General features: G+C 56.7%; 6 protein-coding genes across 6 annotated transcripts; 4 read left to right on the top strand and 2 right to left on the bottom strand.

The window, feature by feature from the left end:
- Positions 1 to 933: 933 nt before the first annotated feature.
- On the top strand, positions 934 to 3,651 carry CORC01_13247 (fungal specific transcription factor domain-containing protein; the record flags this gene model as incomplete). Its single annotated transcript, XM_022624864.1, has 6 exons — positions 934 to 1,329; positions 1,730 to 1,812; positions 1,874 to 2,491; positions 2,572 to 2,681; positions 2,755 to 3,456; positions 3,548 to 3,651. The coding sequence occupies 6 exons, from the start codon at positions 934 to 936 to the stop codon at positions 3,649 to 3,651; spliced, it is 2,013 nt and encodes a 670-aa protein (XP_022468648.1).
- A 2,071-nt stretch (positions 3,652 to 5,722) lies between these two features.
- On the top strand, positions 5,723 to 8,129 carry CORC01_13246 (uncharacterized protein; the record flags this gene model as incomplete). The annotated part of the gene is made up of 4 exons (XM_022624863.1): positions 5,723 to 5,807; positions 5,877 to 5,947; positions 6,020 to 7,273; positions 7,335 to 8,129. The coding sequence occupies 4 exons, from the start codon at positions 5,723 to 5,725 to the stop codon at positions 8,127 to 8,129; spliced, it is 2,205 nt and encodes a 734-aa protein (XP_022468647.1).
- Positions 8,130 to 8,933: 804 nt separating this feature from the next.
- CORC01_13245 (uncharacterized protein) lies at positions 8,934 to 10,154 on the bottom strand (the record flags this gene model as incomplete). Its single annotated transcript, XM_022624862.1, has 1 exon — positions 8,934 to 10,154. The coding sequence occupies one exon, from the start codon at positions 10,152 to 10,154 to the stop codon at positions 8,934 to 8,936; it is 1,221 nt and encodes a 406-aa protein (XP_022468646.1).
- A 1,080-nt stretch (positions 10,155 to 11,234) lies between these two features.
- On the top strand, positions 11,235 to 11,703 carry CORC01_13244 (uncharacterized protein; the record flags this gene model as incomplete). Its single annotated transcript, XM_022624861.1, has 3 exons — positions 11,235 to 11,262; positions 11,312 to 11,370; positions 11,467 to 11,703. The coding sequence occupies 3 exons, from the start codon at positions 11,235 to 11,237 to the stop codon at positions 11,701 to 11,703; spliced, it is 324 nt and encodes a 107-aa protein (XP_022468645.1).
- A 2,141-nt stretch (positions 11,704 to 13,844) lies between these two features.
- On the top strand, positions 13,845 to 14,573 carry CORC01_13243 (uncharacterized protein; the record flags this gene model as incomplete). Its single annotated transcript, XM_022624860.1, has 1 exon — positions 13,845 to 14,573. One exon carries the CDS (start codon positions 13,845 to 13,847, stop codon positions 14,571 to 14,573), a length of 729 nt encoding a protein of 242 aa, XP_022468644.1.
- A 548-nt stretch (positions 14,574 to 15,121) lies between these two features.
- Positions 15,122 to 15,980, bottom strand: CORC01_13242 (uncharacterized protein; the record flags this gene model as incomplete). Its single annotated transcript, XM_022624859.1, has 3 exons — positions 15,122 to 15,573; positions 15,716 to 15,848; positions 15,954 to 15,980. The coding sequence occupies 3 exons, from the start codon at positions 15,978 to 15,980 to the stop codon at positions 15,122 to 15,124; spliced, it is 612 nt and encodes a 203-aa protein (XP_022468643.1).
- Positions 15,981 to 16,067: the final 87 nt, after the last annotated feature.

Here is a 16,067-nt window from a genome sequence, read left to right as displayed (position 1 = left end):
CCGTCCTTCCCTCCTTCCCCAACTTTGCTTTGTTCCTTCTTTTGGAAAAAAATTGTTACGCCAACCTACTGTCATCCCTCCAGGGCCAGCCAACTTACCCCGGGCCACCCCTCAGTCCCCCGAAAAACCCGCCAAAGCTTTTTTTTTTTTCCTCCCCCCCCCACCCATCGCTGCCAACGCCCCCCCCCCCCCCCCCGCCGCCGCCCGCCGCGCCCCCCCCCCCCCCCCCCCCCTTCCCATCCGGCCGCGTTCCGCACGTTCTCCCTTTCCCTCTTGTTTCCCTCCTTATTCCCATCGCAATCTCCTTCGTGCGACGCTGCCGCAACGCATTACCTCTATCGCCTGTTTATTCCCAGCGCAAACCGCCCAAACACCTTCCTCCGGCTTCTGAGCACCCGGCGACACCGACACTGACACAGACACCGATCACTTACTTTCCGGAAAGTTTGCGCAAAAACCCGCCGCCGCGCCGCATCGCCCGTCCGCCCTTCCGTCCCTCCGCTGTTGGTTTCTAGATCTTGGCTTTTATTCCCGGGTAACGCAGGCGCCAAATCTCGACCAACCGCTGGTGCGACGTCCGGAAATCTAATTGTCAAATTGACTATTCCGTATTTCTCAATCTCGTAACTTTTCTGCCGACCCTCCGCCCGGTGGCCTGGACAGCCAGCCGCCCTGGGCAATTGCGTTTCTTCCGGGGGGAAGAGAGGCACCGTCGCGGGCTTGCCCAGACGGAGACGGCCGGAGACGGGAGCACGCAGGAAGTCAACTCGACTTTTGCCGTTCGTTTGCCTGTTGCGCCGCCGGTGGCAATCAGCATCAAGTCGGCCTTGGCACCCCAGCCGCTTGTCTAATCGAGTGGTTTCATGAGGAAATTGAATTGAATGAAATCGACAGAGTTCAAGTGGCGCAATCATCCACACGCAAACACCCGCCATGGCCTCCAAAAACCATCTCCCGCATCCCCATCAGCAACCATTCACGCCGAGCTCGACATCAACAGCCTACGGATCGCCAGCCCCAGATCACGGGCGTCTACCATCACTACCTCATCCTCAACCACAAAATGGAGGGGCCGCATTGTCGCCGGCGGCATCGGCGGCATCGGGGCCGTCGTATTCGACCCCCGTCGCACAGCAGCAGCAGACGACGGCGACACCGAAAAGCTACCAGAACAACGGCAACGGCAACGGCGCTCTTCACCACCCGGATGAGAGCATCGACGGCAACTCGGCCAGCCCTGACGACGGCGGCGACAAGCCTGCCAGGAAAAAGCAGAAGCGCAACAAACCTACCCTGTCGTGCTTCGAGTGCGTTGAGCGCAAGACAAAGGTTCGTTTGCTACATTTTTGTTTGTCGCTCTGTTTTCCTCTCTGCTACCCCAGTTTCACTACGGCTTTTTCCCTTCTTTTTGTTTTCTCACCCCTAGCGGGTTTCTCATCATTGCGTGCTTCATCCCCCCCACACACAGAACCCAACTGGTGGTTTCAAGTGTACCAATGCCTGTCAATGTATCAACATTAAGCCTCGAGTGGTTGTGTTCAGTCGCCAAACACACGATGCTAGTTGCACAGCGCGCGGAATACAAGATTCGTTGCTCTCACGCTTGATTGGAGCATGCCTGCGTCGCAAAACTTGCTCATCTACTCGCCCCCGATGCTCCTCGAGTGAAAGAAGCAGGCCAATCAAACTCATCAAGTTAAACCACCACCAACACTAACACACACAACAGTGTGATCGAGGTCGACCCAACTGTTTAGCATGTATCAAACGCCAGACGGAATGTCAATATGCGGCCGTGGCCACAATACTTGAGTTTGTTCAACCCCACGACTTCGAGACTCAGGAAACGCAAACAAAACTGACCAGACAGCAGAGAAACAACAAGATCCCTCGCCAACGGCCGCCGCATGACAAAACCCCCAAAGTCAAAGGGGCCGGGCGACATCTCCACCATCCCCAACGTCGCCGACAGAGGCCTCATCGAGGGCCGCGGCTTCACCTCCCGCGGCTCCGTCGGCTCCATCGCCTTCTCCTCCTCCACCGGCCTGCTCTCCAACGTGCCCTACTCCCTCCCGACCGCCAGCAACGTCTTTGGCATCGGCTCCGAGCACCCCTTTGCCAACTACTGGACCTGCGAGGGCGGCCTGCCCGAGGTCATCTCCGTGCTGCCCGAAAAGGTCCAGGCCGACATTTTGCTGGCGCAGTACTTTGAGTGCGTCGACCCGGTCTACCCCATGATCCACCGCCAGACTTTTTACGCCGACTATGAGCACTTTTGGAGCCTCAGCGCCGAGGAGAAGAACCGCGTCGACGCCGCGTTTGTGGGCCTCATCTTTGTCATGCTCGCGCTGGGCACGCAGTTTGTGACGTCCAACTCGCCCAATGATGCGAAGCAGACGGCCGAGTTTTATGCTTCGGCGAGTAACCAGGCGCTTCGCATGTTTTCCTACCTGAGCGCTGCTTCGTTGCGCTCCATTCAGTCCATGGTGCTGTAGGTGAACCCCCTTTACCCCTATTCCAAGACGGGTCTGCGCATGTTCATCTGTGGAACGTGAAGACTGATGTGACCAGGTTGACTTACTTTCTGATCAACGACAACCACGCCTCGGATGGCTGGGCGTTTGCCGGCATACTCATCCGCCAGGCCTACGCCATGGGTCTCCATCGCGATCCCAACATTGGTACGATGATCCATCCTCTTCATGAAGAGAATCCTCGGATGAAATGCACCTGGAAGCTAAGCAGCACGAACAGTAACCCCCGACGCCCCCATCTTTGAAAAACAGCAACGCCGCAAGCTCTGGCAAGCCGTCCTCCTCCAAGACACCTTCCTCACAGTCCTCCTCTCCCTCCCGCCGTCGGCAACACACACCGACGTCTCCGTCGAAGACCTCGTCGACGACGGCTCCGCCATCGCCTCGAGCGACCCGACCGACATTGCCTACATCCGCGGCTCCTGGACCCTCGCCAACCTCGTCCAAGAAACTATCTGCTCCCCGCGCTCCCTCGACCTCCCCATCTGCGCCACCGTCCGCCACAAGTCCAAACTCATCGCCGACTTCCGCTGCGTCTACCGCTCCTTCCCAGACGTCTTTCGCTCCTGGGACGCCGACAGCCTCGTGACGCTGGCGCGGACCAACAACCGCGTCGTGAGGCAGACGCTGTTCCTGACGAGCAATTACCACCACAACATCATGCTCGTCTACGCGTCCGAGAGCGCCGAGTGTCCGTCCAACACGCGCGGCACGCTCGAGGCGGCGCACGAGGCGATTACGTCGTTTTTCCTGCTCTTTGACATTTTTGAGCTCGAGGCGAGGGTGTGGTGGGTTTTCAACCACCGCGCGTTCCTTGAGGCGCTGTGTATCGGGAGTGTGCTGCGGGAAATTGCCAAAGATCCCGTTGCGGCGGAGGAGGCGGAGAGGGATCCGTTGTTCCAGAGGGCCAGGAGTGATATTGGTGAGACTTTTTTTCTTTTCTTTTTTTTCCTTGTATTGGCCTGGTGTGTTCTCACTCGTCGTTCCTTATTTGCTAACAAACGTAATTGCAGCAAAAATGATCAAGATCATGGTGTTGATGGGTGAGGGCGAACAAGGGTCCGACGTGGCGCGGGCTCGTGTGCAGGTGTTGAAGGACCTCTTGCCACCCTTGTAAGAGCCATTGCCAGTACATGCAGTGTCGAACTATTGTTCTTCTCTGGGTGTGGCGGGGTCTAGTCCGCCTGTCAAAAGTGTCAACCCAGGGGAAGCGTGGCGACGTTTCGCAGATCTCTTATTTTCCTGATGGGGGATTTTGAGAGCCATGTTACAGGCATGCAACTCTCAGCAGTGCAGCAGCTGCAGTTTGACGCGTGGACGGGTGGGTTTCTTGGATTATTTTGGTTTCTTGGGTCGTGAAAGCTTGAGCCTCGAGGAGTTGTGTGATCCGTCTTCTTTTCTTCTGTTGGTTGGTTCGTCTCGTGTATCTCCCTTTCCCGGCAAGGTAGGTTAAAGCATTTGACAGTCTATAGCGGGGCGTGAAGGGGGGGGCCCGGGGAGGACAGGGGGGCGTATCTGGCATGTTCATCCATCTTCTCCTGTCTTTTCTTTACAAGGTACGGACGGGTATTCCCACATTCAGGAGCCCTCACGGGACATGGTTGTATCTTCATTTTGAGGGGACTCCCTTAGTGTATTGCTTGATCATAGCCGAATGAGCCCGTCTTTTTCTTCTTCAAGTTCTTCTTCTCCGCCTTCCATCTGCGTGGGGTCACCTCTCCGGTCCTTTGTCTTCTCGTCGTACCACTTTCTCCACGGAATGATCGTTTCAAGCTAGACGGCCTCGTAGCTATTGATTCGCACTATCAATTGAGGGGGAAGGGGTGACCCGCGCGCTCACGGCGGCAAGGACTTATGGTGCTTACATGGCCATCCGCCCATCATTCATTAGGGCAAACAGCTTCACCTATTCGTGGACCGAGGGACTACAAATAATCAGACAAGCAAAACTCAAAGGACCAGGAACGGCGTGGCCGTCCAGGAAGTCGGAACAATATGCGCACCTAGACAGTAGTGCGCGGCTTGCAGTGCCGAATCTCATGTCTCGTCACCTCGGTGGGGCCCGTCGCCTCGGAAAACTAGCGTCACACCCCACGTTCCGGTGCTTAGCCTGTTACACCGGGATCCACCCAACTCTCTGGTTTGCCCAGGGACTACTACATAGTAGACAACCAGACTGGGCATTGTTATAATACAGCTGCAGCCAGCGAGGCCAAAGGGAATCAGAGCGAGAAAATTTCTATGCCAGGGCGAATGCGCACCATCGCAGCAACCCCACGGGTCCGATGAGTAGCCAACATGCTCTCGTTGTCATTGGCTGCTGCTGGTAGTGTGGATCCCCGGCGCGGGACCGGCAGTTCGGGATGCACGAACCAAACGGCAGGTACGTACCGGCCTAGTTCGCAGATGATGGGCAAGCGCTGAAAGGAGGACTCGTCAGCTCGTCTGCGCTGATTGGCCACGGCCGGTCTAGCGGCGCCGAGAGGATTGCGAAGCCCCACTTACCTCCTGGTGCGACGAGACTGCGCGTCCCCGGATGACACTGCCTCTCTCTTTCTCTGTCTCAGTGCCTGTCACCCAAATCACTTTTTTTTTCCAATTTTCACAATCTCTCTTGCTTCCTCACATTGCCAGTTCTTCACGTTTCATTCTCGGTGGAAAGTGTGAATACCTTCCATTGATTCTTTCCCCCGTTGTTTCTTTTCATTCAGGCGCCAAGGGGGTTGTAAGTGTGTGAGTGTGAGACGTCAAGCTGCATGTGTCCCTCGATCGACGGTGTAAGACGACTGGACTGACAGAGGTTGGCACACCGTCAGCCAATACACGACTCGACGAAAGACTTATCTACGTCTCCGTACTCTGTACACACACGCTATTTGCCAGGCAGCCATTTATCACCTACCTGCCCTTGCCGTCCACTCTCCATTCTTCCTTCACCCTCTCCACATCGTCACCCGAGACGCACCGAACCGAACCCATCTCACTGCCAACAACGAAGGACGACCGACGACGAGCACACCATTATTCCAGGCAGAGGGGTTTCCAAATACGAAATATTCGGTAATTTGTAACGCCTTAGCGAAGGAGACGGGGTTGACGACCGTTGAGTCTCGACGAGGGTAAATCTCAAATCGATCCTCCCCGTATCGAAGAAACCAAAGCATTCCCCCACCCCCAAACCGCCCATCATGCGCGGCCTGGCGCAGGCCCTCCTGCTCGCGCCGGTCCTCGTGGGAGCCGCTCCATCCAAGATTGGCATGGAAAAGGTCAACGGTATGGCCACCTCCTCACGTCCCAATCCTCACTCCCCGTCACCCTTTCATCGTGACTAATAAACTCCAGATGCCTCGCCATCAACTTTCATCACCTTTGACATCCCCCCTGGCTTTAACGAGGACCAGCCTAAACCCTACGTAAGTACATTTATGGACTCAGATATCCTCTGGTTCGCCCATAATAACATCTCCAAAACTAACACAACACAGACCCTCCACCTGGAAGTCCTCGAGGCGCCCTCCCCCTGTGCCTACCCAAACATCAAAGTAAACGACAACGCCCTCTCCCAGGGTGGCCACACCCTCGGCCGCGGCACCTTTGCCGGCGACCACGATGGCTCAACCTTCATCGCCTCCTGGTCTGCCACCTGCGCCGGCGAAGAGCAGCTCCTCCGCTTCACCCTCGAGTCCCTCTCCGGCCGCACCCTCGCCTCGGACCTCGCCTTTGTCGCCCGCTTCCGCCAGACTGCCCCCGCCGCCATCATCGAGGTCGCCGGCAACGTGAGGACCTCAGACGCCCATCCACCTCCGTCCTCGGTCACCCTCCCCGAGTTTGGCGCCCACAAACCCCGGCCCGGCGACGACGAGGACGGCCTCCTCGAGGACCCACCTTTCCCGCCGCCGCCGCACCACCGCGTCGGCAACCACCCGGATAACCACCCCGGCGAGCAGCAGCAGCGACCCCCTCACCACCGCCCTGGTCACGACAACGAGGGGGGCCGCCATCACCGCCCCGAGCACCCCAAGCTAGACGAAAAGGTCCTCGCCGAGCTCGACGACCTCGAGTGCCTCCGCCACCAGCTGCGCGCTCTCAAGCACGTAATCCACAAGAAGGAATCCCGCCTCGCCCAGGACCACGGCATCTTCCCGCCCAGCCACCGCGGCTTCCGCTCCTGCAACTCGTTGAAATGCGTCATCGATACCCTCATGCACCGCGTCCGCGGCGGCGGCGGCGGCGGCTTCCACGGCAAGGGCCGTCACCCCGGAGGCAGAAGAGAAGGCCACCACCACGGCCGTCGTCCCCACGGTCCTCCCCCCTCGTGCCCCGGCTTCCCCTTCCCCCATCACGGCAACCACGAAAAGGGAAACCACACCGCACCGCCTCCTCCGGGGTTCTGCCACTGCGGGCCGCCGCCTCGCGAGGGACCTCCGGATGGGCCCCCCGAGGGACCCCCTGAGCCACCCAGAAGACCTCACCACGGCCCTCCTACCCCGCCGTTCGACGAGCCTCCTCATGGATCTCCTCACGGCCACCACGGACCCCCGCCACCTCCTCCCTTTGACGGTCCTCACGACCATCACGGCCCGCCTCCTCCGTTTGATGGACCCGGATTCCACGGCCACCACGGCGGACCTCCCGGTCCCCCAGGTCTTCCTCCTCTGGGACCCCCTCACGACTTTGAGCACGAAAACCCCCTCGATCACGAAGGCCCCGACCACCGCGGCCCTCACGGCCACCACGGCGTAAGTCTTCTCTACCCAAAAAAAAAAACAAAAGAGCAAAAAGCTGACATTCCACCTCAAGCCCCCGGGTTTCCCTCCACCAGGACCTCACCACAGAGGCCCTCACCACAGAGGTCCTCACAGACGTCCCCCCCACCGCCTCCCCCTCCCCGCCAAAATCTCCATCGCAGTCCTCCTCTTCGTCGGAATCCTAGCCCTCCTCCGCTTCGGCGTCCTCTCCCGTTCTTCTGCCCGCCGCCATAGCAGCCGCGCCGAACGTCGCGAACGCAAGCACGCCCGCCGCGCCCTCCGTCGCGACCACCGCGAGGCCCGCAAGGAGGCCCGCCAAGCCACCCTGACGGATTTCTGGTCCCGCATGTTCGTCACCGCCCGCGCGGGCAGCGGAGAGGACGAGGAGAAGCAGGCCTTTATCGACGGCCGCCCGTCGATCTCCTCTGAATCGGAGAGAGATTTCGAGACAATGGAGAGCATGACGGACGAAATCACAGAGTTTAGAAACGCTGCTATGTTGGTGTCCGAGATGGTTGCCGCTGAGGAGCGGAGGCAGAGGATGAGGGAGCAGGAGCAGCAACAAGAACAACAGCAGCAGCCACAGCAGATGCATTGCCAGCACCAGCACCTGATGCCAAACCACTTCCAGCGTCCCGCCATCATCAACCCTCCCAGCCCGACGACTGCCTTTGCCGAGTACATGGGCGACGACGTCCTCCCCGCCTACGACGAGCACACTGCGCCCTCCGTCATCGTCTCGGACGGCTTCAGCAGTTACTCGCCCGGCTCGAGCGAGTACGTGCCCAGCGCGCCGTCGGATACGGCTTCTACTATTGACGACGTCTTGGGAGAGACCAAGAATTAAAGAGCACCTTTAGCAGGAAAGCGTTGGAGCAAGGGGGGGGGGGCTGATGGGTGATGAGTGTAGCAATGATGAGAATTGGTCCTTTGATATATTGAAATTTAGTAGAGATATCCCGCATCTATATTACACCTCTTCTTTTTTTCTGTCTACTTTATTGTTTGTGTTTTCTTCCTGTCATGCTTGTAATGATTGGCGTTTGCTGGCCTACTGCTGGCCTAACCACATGGAGAGAGTGTTGTTGTTATATTTGTGAGTGTGTGGATAGATGCACTGCATGGCAGTTGAAAGATGAAAGAGATAATCATGAATGGTAGAACAAGTTATAGTCGTGCGTGTATCAGACAACGTTATGAGCGTTCGCAAGATGAAATAAATCTAGTTGCATTTTTGTATCCATGTCTCTCTCTCTCTCTCTTTCTCCTCGACCTTTAAGTAAGCTACTAATAATGTCCACACATGGCAGCAACGGACACACCAAGCCCCCATCCGGTTTACATGCAGGCGTTCACGACGATGTGGTTTTGTACTTGGTCGCCATGGACTTCACCGCAGCTGTGATCATTGAACAGCGCTTTCGGAAGAAAAGAAAGAAGAAAAGAGTCTCTACGGCAGCCAGCGGACGAAACGCTTGGAATCCGCACTTTGAAGTGCACCCGAAGGGTCGTTGCGACTGCGAGGGTCGCTCTAGGTAGCCTCAAACCTAAGTGGAAGATGAGTGTTCTCATGGAAGATGAGTGTTCTCAGTGTCTATTGCGAAGGAGTACCTGGAACCTGCTCATAACCTTCCTATCTGGCACCTATATGTCAACCGAAGATAAAGTCCCGATAATTCTTTCCTATGCGCTCCACTCCTTCTTGTAACTTCCACTGCTTAATCTCGCACACCTTTCTGTACATCTCTTCCAACCTGGCATCCATCTCATCACCAGCAATGTGTAAGTCGCTCTCGACCAGTATGCTATTGTCTGGACACGCCTGGAGAACTTCAGCAATCTTGTCAGCACCCGCCTTGGTGCCCAGGTTGATGGCCGAAGAAAAGGAAAAGAATATGCGCGCTGGTATGGCCGGGTTAGTATACTGCTTCAGCATTTCAGCAGGTCCAGAGTATGAATGGAGGCATATCCGCGGGGGGTACGGCCTTGGCGGGACGTCTTTTCTGCCAAACTCATCCTCTTCGAGATCATCCTCGGAATCAAAGTCCTCGGCTCCCTCGGCAACGAGACGACGCTTCTTCCTGCTGACAACCTCCTTCTCGTGACCCTTCCACAGCGAAGAGAGGGTATCATGGAGAACACCATGGGCTTGGACGCCGTGGACACTCACAGGACGGCCAAGCTCACCCGCGAGTGCCAGCTGAGCTTTCAGCACGGCAACTTGGTGGGGCATCTTGACATGTTGAGGCGCCAAACGACGCCCCTCGCGACCACCTGGGGTAAGAGCCTGGTCACGAGAGGACTCGTCCGCGTCCGTTCGTCCTTGGGGTAGGCGAAAGGCCTTGTCGAGACCCACCTCACCGACTAGAGCAAGGGGATGATGTTGGAGGCGCGCCCGGGTATCGGCTAAATAGGTCGACAAAGAACGCGGGGTGGGCAAGGCGTCAAGAAAGTCGGGGTCTTCAGGGGCGGGGGCTAGCACGGCCTGGTAATGGCGCTTCTTTGCGTCGGATTGGCCCTCGTGGTACGTCCTCTCAGCCTCGGGCACGGTGTCATCGAACAGCTGGTAGGAGAACCACGGATGCCAGCCAAAGGAGGGAATCAGATGGCCCTGAGACAGCTCGTACTTTGATCGCACGCCGTGGGACGCGGCAACCTCAGCAACGAGGGCCTGGTCTTGGCTCCGGGTGGCCATGACGGTTAGAGTCGAGGCGCGCATGCTGGGGATAGCCTCGACGGTGGACATGGTGTCCGTGGGGTGGCAATGAGCATCGTAGACGCCAGATTCCCAGGGGAAGGGATCCGATGAAGTCGAGACAGAGGTGACGGCAGTGGAGTGGACAAGCTCCTCACCGTCGTGCTGGCCACACATGCTGGTGTTTGACTGGTGGGTGGTCGGTGCTTGGCCTGGAGCTGGTGGTGTACCGGGCTGAGCTCGACGGGTAAGCGGGATAGACGGTGATGGCCGAGTCTCAAACAGAGGAGACGGTGAGGCTCAAAGGGGAGGTATAATACGATAGCGAGGTCTTTGGGCTATCGCTATCTCCTCCCAGTGACTGCACCCCGGAACCTTCCAATTTCTTTGGCCGTTTTGCAATTGCAAATGAATGGCCAAGAACGGAACGGCTGGGACGGCTGGAACTATGGGATTGGGTGACGGTTGTAAGAGGGGACTGCGGCGCGCTGGGACGGTCTAAGACGGCGGGGGGTTTTGCGAGTACGACGAGGACTCTAAGCGAGGGTAAGTACCTCGAGGCACGTTCAAGGCGTATCTAGATCGAGAGATAGCGATGATGAAAGAGAGGGTTAACCGAGTTGCGGGAGATGGGACCCAACGTGCAAGTGAGAACAGCCGCAGAAAGGCTGCCACACTGCTGCAAAGGTGATGAATGGTGATGTGACAATTTTTGGGTGGAGCATCTCGATGTTGTCAACACCCCAGGAAAGGCGCGATGATGCTGTGGCAGTGACAAGGGGAGACGCGGGTCAGCTCCGAGCCTCTGAGGACAGGTAGATCTGGAACGGGGAATTAGTGGGGTCACTGTAGAATGGTGTCAAGGGGGCCCTGGGCGGGCAGGAGCGACGACGGGACATGGCCTCCTGCGACTTTGGATTTGGGGAGGAACTACGGGGAACGGACGGGGACGGCCGGGGGAAGGAGGGGAGGGAGCGGGACTGGCAAGTGTGACACGGAAAGAACGCGGATGGACAGGAAAGAGGCGGGAGAGACAGACACTCGAGACCCTCGCTGTGTCGAACTTCTCAATCCTCCTTCTCCTCCTGCTCATCCTTTGCCTCCCTCCTTTGCCTCCTGCTTTTCCTCGTCCGGACTTTTCCTGGATCTGAAAAACACTAATGTCACTGTCTCTCGAAGAAGCCTTGCTATGCCAATTCGAACGACGCAAAACGCGATATCCAGAGACCTCATTCTCTCATTCGTCTCCCAAATGTCATGCCGCAAGCAAACACCACGTCGGTCGGTATCTTCGGCGTTTAGTGCATGCACCACTGCAGAAACGCACAACACAGACACAGCCACCCCAAGACGACGACACCCTCGATGCCCGTCGAATCCTCACCGGCTGTCCCCAAGCCAACAAATCACAAAGCACCAATACATATGACCAGGCCAAGCCAGGTCAGGCCACACCCTCCAATGTACCTCGATGGCTTCCCATCGCCAGACAGACCCCAAAGTCCCATCTCCCGTTTGCCAGTCTACCACGTCTTTGGCTGCATCTAGGTCTGCATCTAGGACAATGAGCATTCTACCGGAAGCATCGCTATGCCTCGACCCCTCCGCGGTCTGCGCTCGTTGGCCGTCGCAAGCCCCCCGGGGGAGCTTTGGCTTCTGGCGATCGCCATGCCTCTTTCTGCTGTGGCGTTTGCCTTTTTACCAATGGCGCTGCCTAGGAACTTAGGAAAGCATGGGCCATGGGAACTTGGCAAAGAATGTTACGCTGACACTTTCTCCCCCAGACAACCACCAATGGTCGTGCTGGTCTGGTCTGGGGAAGATGGAGTTGACACTGACGCCCCCGACCAAGACATCCCACATGCACCCCGGGATTTTGATCTGGCCATCCGGGCTGTGACTGGAGAAATCACTTGCTCGATGTTGATGTCGCGGGGAAACCAAGAGCATCTCCCCCGGCTGTCCAGGGCCAACCTGGGGCGGCAGACGGCAGTCCTGGCCATGGCTCGTCTCCCTAAGTTCGTTATGCCGAGCGTTTCGCCCTTGCTAGGGATCTTCGCTGCGTTGGCCTACCGTTGACAAGATCGGCCCAATCTTTGCGGCTCCTACACCACCTTGGCCTGCTGCACACACGTTGCTACCATGGCAAGCCTGGCATATCTGAGGACCGCCTGGCCGCCTGGAGAACGCTAAATCATTACACACATAATTAGTTCCCTCCACGGCACGCAAGAGATACACCTTTCGAACGGTGATTTGCCATTCTGTCCTTCCTTGTTCCTCGCTCGCCCTTGTCGAGCTCTGACTGGCGACGTCCATCCTTGTGTTCTGGACTTGCGGGGGATTCTGTTCGGAATACTCTTCCCTGCACGTTTCCCCAGACCTTCCGTACAATGCTGACCCTGACCCTGGCACGCCTTGAGTCTGGAAGTGCGGAGACGCGGCGATCGGTTTCGGACAACAAGCGATCTCATTTCACCGAGACGGACCTCTTATCTTTCAACCTGCTAGCTGCACACGTTGCAATTGCATTCATAATCACCAACGGACGGCCTGTTTGGCGAAGCTGATAGCGGCATACACACTCGTCGCACATCATGTCCCCCATCCCAACTCCGGAGCGCACGTCTGCTATTTTTCGTCACTTTCCCATCAACTCCAGGGCGCATTACTGGGCATTGTTGGCTAGCAGTCAAAGGAATTCGACCCCCGAAGGCGCATAAGTCAAGACGCTGATTCATCCGGCAAACTCTGTTTTCCGCTTGCTTCCCACAGCCGTTTCTGTCAGTCAGAAACACATCGCTCTTCACATGGAAAGCCACCGTCCAGGAACTGCAAACTCTGTTTCTTCGGCTGCCGTCCCAGCGGGATTTGATTTGAACAACGTCCAATATTGGACGGCCTGAACTATGCTCGTAAAACGACGACCCTGTGGAATACGAAAGAGAGCCCACAGGCCCGATGACGCCGAGTATTCATCAAGTTCTCCTCTTCCCGGGGCCCCCGTACTTAGCAGGCAGAAAAACTCTCCAGGCACTCGAAAGCTCGAGCACACAGTCGAGATGGCCACTCACCATGAAATCTGCCTCCCATTCCACCATCAGCCCAGCCACTGGTAACGGGTGTAGTGCCACCTCGAGACCCTGTAGCTTGTGATAGCCCCAGCTCGGTTTCTCCAGTTTTCCGTTCTCTCTGATTAAGTAGCGTTACACTGCATCGAACCCCCCCGACAAGGGCATTGCTAGTGCTTTGCCGCTAGCTTCCGGCATGTGAAAGAGACAAACACAGTCTCGATCCGACTGCACCCTTACTCTTTCGCTCTCTCTCCGGTGTGGTTCAGACCCCCCTCCGTGCTGCCACAGGCCAGGGAGCCACCAACCTCTAGGTTTGAAGGCTCGCTCCCGGCTCCCTTCGTCTCATCCCATTCTCTCGAGCATACCTCTCCCGTCCGCCATGTCTCTGAAGTTTTGACTTTTGGTGTGCACCAAGTCTCCCTACACAATACCTGACATTCCGTTGCCGCATCATACAAAACCACCGAGTCTCCATCCCCACACGACCTTTTTTCCCTTCTCCCCTTCTGTTTCCATGTGTTGAAGGAGAGGGAATCGTCGACTGTGGGTTGGGTATTACAACGTTATCGAACGATCGGACCACCGACCGAACGACAGTGACCGGATCGTACGACTCAGTCACCGGGACATTCTGGTCGCATCCGGAACCACCTTTTGCTTCACCGAGAGATAAACCACGCACCGGCCAATACTCGAGAAAGCCGAGGAGATGTTGTAAAGTAGGAACTTATTGAGATACTGCTCATTACAAACCCCTCCAATTCTACGGCTTTTACGTCAATCGACCGCAACAATGGCTCTCATCAATCCTGTTTACGCCATCATCGTCCCTTTCCTCTTCCTCTTCACCATCCCGTTGGCGATATTTGCCGGGATTACGACCACACTCGCATTCACTGTCCTCATCTTCAGAGTCATTCTTGTCTACTTCGACCTCGCCTTATCTATGCTCCCATCGTACATTACCGGTCGACCTAGGTATCTTTCCTATGCGTCCAAGGCACCGGTATCCGGTAGTCCGTCGCCGTCGCTAACGCCCACACGGCGTTCCGCTTCGCGTCGTACCAGGCGGCCGTCCTCTGCTTCCGCCGTCTCCGTTGGCACAATAACACCCATTTCGGAAGCAGGGGGGATCGGCCTCTTCCCCTCTGTTGGTATCGACCGTGACTACGAGGGTCTTGGCGGTTGGCGGTTTGGAAACGGAAACGACGATGAGCTGTGGATGACCATCAATTCGCGTCTTGAGCTACCGGATCGCCAATACCAGAGGCATCATCACCGGAGTCCCAGCGGCGGACCTACCACTCCGGGTGGCGGCGATGGCTACCTGATGATGAAGGGAGGCCGCAACCGGAGCCCAGAGAGCAACCGCGGAGCATATACTGCCATTGTGTCACCAAACAGCTCCAGGGCACGGACACCCACCAACACGCACATCGCCTTCACAGCGCTCGACGGCGTTGATGGCGACTACTTCCCGACTCTATCAGCCAAGGCTGTGAGAAAGGTTGCAGTGGCGTGAGGAAAGCCCTTCTTATTGTAGGAAGACGAAAAGTTATCATTAATGGATGTGGAAGGAGAAATTACCCCAGTTCTCCCACCACCACGTTGGTGTCATAGGCAAGCCCTTGAAAGTGGGCGGTATAAGAGGGCTGTATGAACCTTTCCTTTTGTCTAGGCCGGAAAACAGGGCTTGGAATCAGTTCCTGGATGGAACATTAGGAGAAAGTTCAGGTAGGAATGTGATATCCTCTCTGACAAGGAAAGCTCAAAGCAGGGATTGGGAATATTTGGCCCGGCGAGGCTATTGACGGACAGAATTATGGACTGTACCTGGGAGTCACTAAGCGTTTGGCTGTATCACATCTCATCCACGTCCAGGCGGACGGTCAACGATGCAACTATTACTAAGACATTATTCACTTCAAGACTAGCATTTGAAGAACAACGTGAAATGTCCACAACCCCTGTCTCATCGTAAAGAAATGTGTCTATTCAAGACGTGGTATCCTATCACAAACCCTCCAAACGCCGTCATGAACCCGAATCTAAGCAAGACAGTAGCAACTTTTACAAAGTCTGCCAGAAGTAGTTGGCGTAAAAGAATTTCGAAAACTTTTTGTCCATATTGACGACATGCACGTCGCCCTTGCGATCATTTCTCACCACAGCGCGCGTAAACTCGCCCGTCCCGTCCTTTCCGTCGCGCTCAATCTCGATGCCGAGGCTGCGGTAGACCTTGAGACGCAAGAGGACCTCGTCGTCGACGGGGTCGCGGCGGCGAGCCTGGTCGTCGGCGGAGCCGTCGAGCCCCTGGATCTCGAGCTCCTGGAGGCGGGCGTTGAGGTCGGCGGCCTGCTGGGCGAGGCGCTCTGCCTCCATTTCGGCGTCGGATGCGGCTTTGGCGGTGCGGAATTTTGTGGTGTCGAGGCGGGCTATTTCCGAGGCGTGGGCGGTTGAGGAGTGGGATGCGGTTAGTTCGGCGTGTTGGGAGGACATTGTGTTTAGTTGGCGGGAGAGTTCTGGTTGGTGGTTGGGATGTTAGGTTCCTGTGCCGTGTAGAGGGTTTCTGGTGCATCGCGCGCGACTCTTGGGAGGCAAGAGGGAAGATTTTTTTTTGAAGTTCTGGACAAGGTTGGAGGGGAGACGGGCGATGAGACGTACTTTTGAGGGCGTTCTCTGCCTCGCGGAGGCGTAGCTCGCGGGCCTGCTGGAGGGTGGAGAGGGACTCATTGATGCGCGCGATGGCTTGCTTGTCTGGTTGGATGTTGAAGTTGTCGATTGTGTGCGAGATGAGCTGCGAAGCGGAGAAGAATCATGTCTTGTTAGCGACCCCTCCCATTGATTGTAGGTACTGTCAACAATGCGGGATGTTGAGAGAGGAGGGGAGGGGGGGACCTACCGTCGCGGGCTCCTCTGCTAAAAGCATTTTGGCTGGTTTCTGCTTCTTTCTGTGTGAAGATTGGGTATGAAGGTATTTTGACTCTCGGCGTACACGTAAGGTACGGTAGACTCG

Source organism: Colletotrichum orchidophilum, assembly GCF_001831195.1.
Source record: "Colletotrichum orchidophilum strain IMI 309357 chromosome Unknown Scaffold_185.1, whole genome shotgun sequence".
Classification (NCBI taxonomy): domain Eukaryota; kingdom Fungi; phylum Ascomycota; class Sordariomycetes; order Glomerellales; family Glomerellaceae; genus Colletotrichum; species Colletotrichum orchidophilum.
This window is presented reverse-complemented; position numbering and strand designations above follow the sequence as displayed.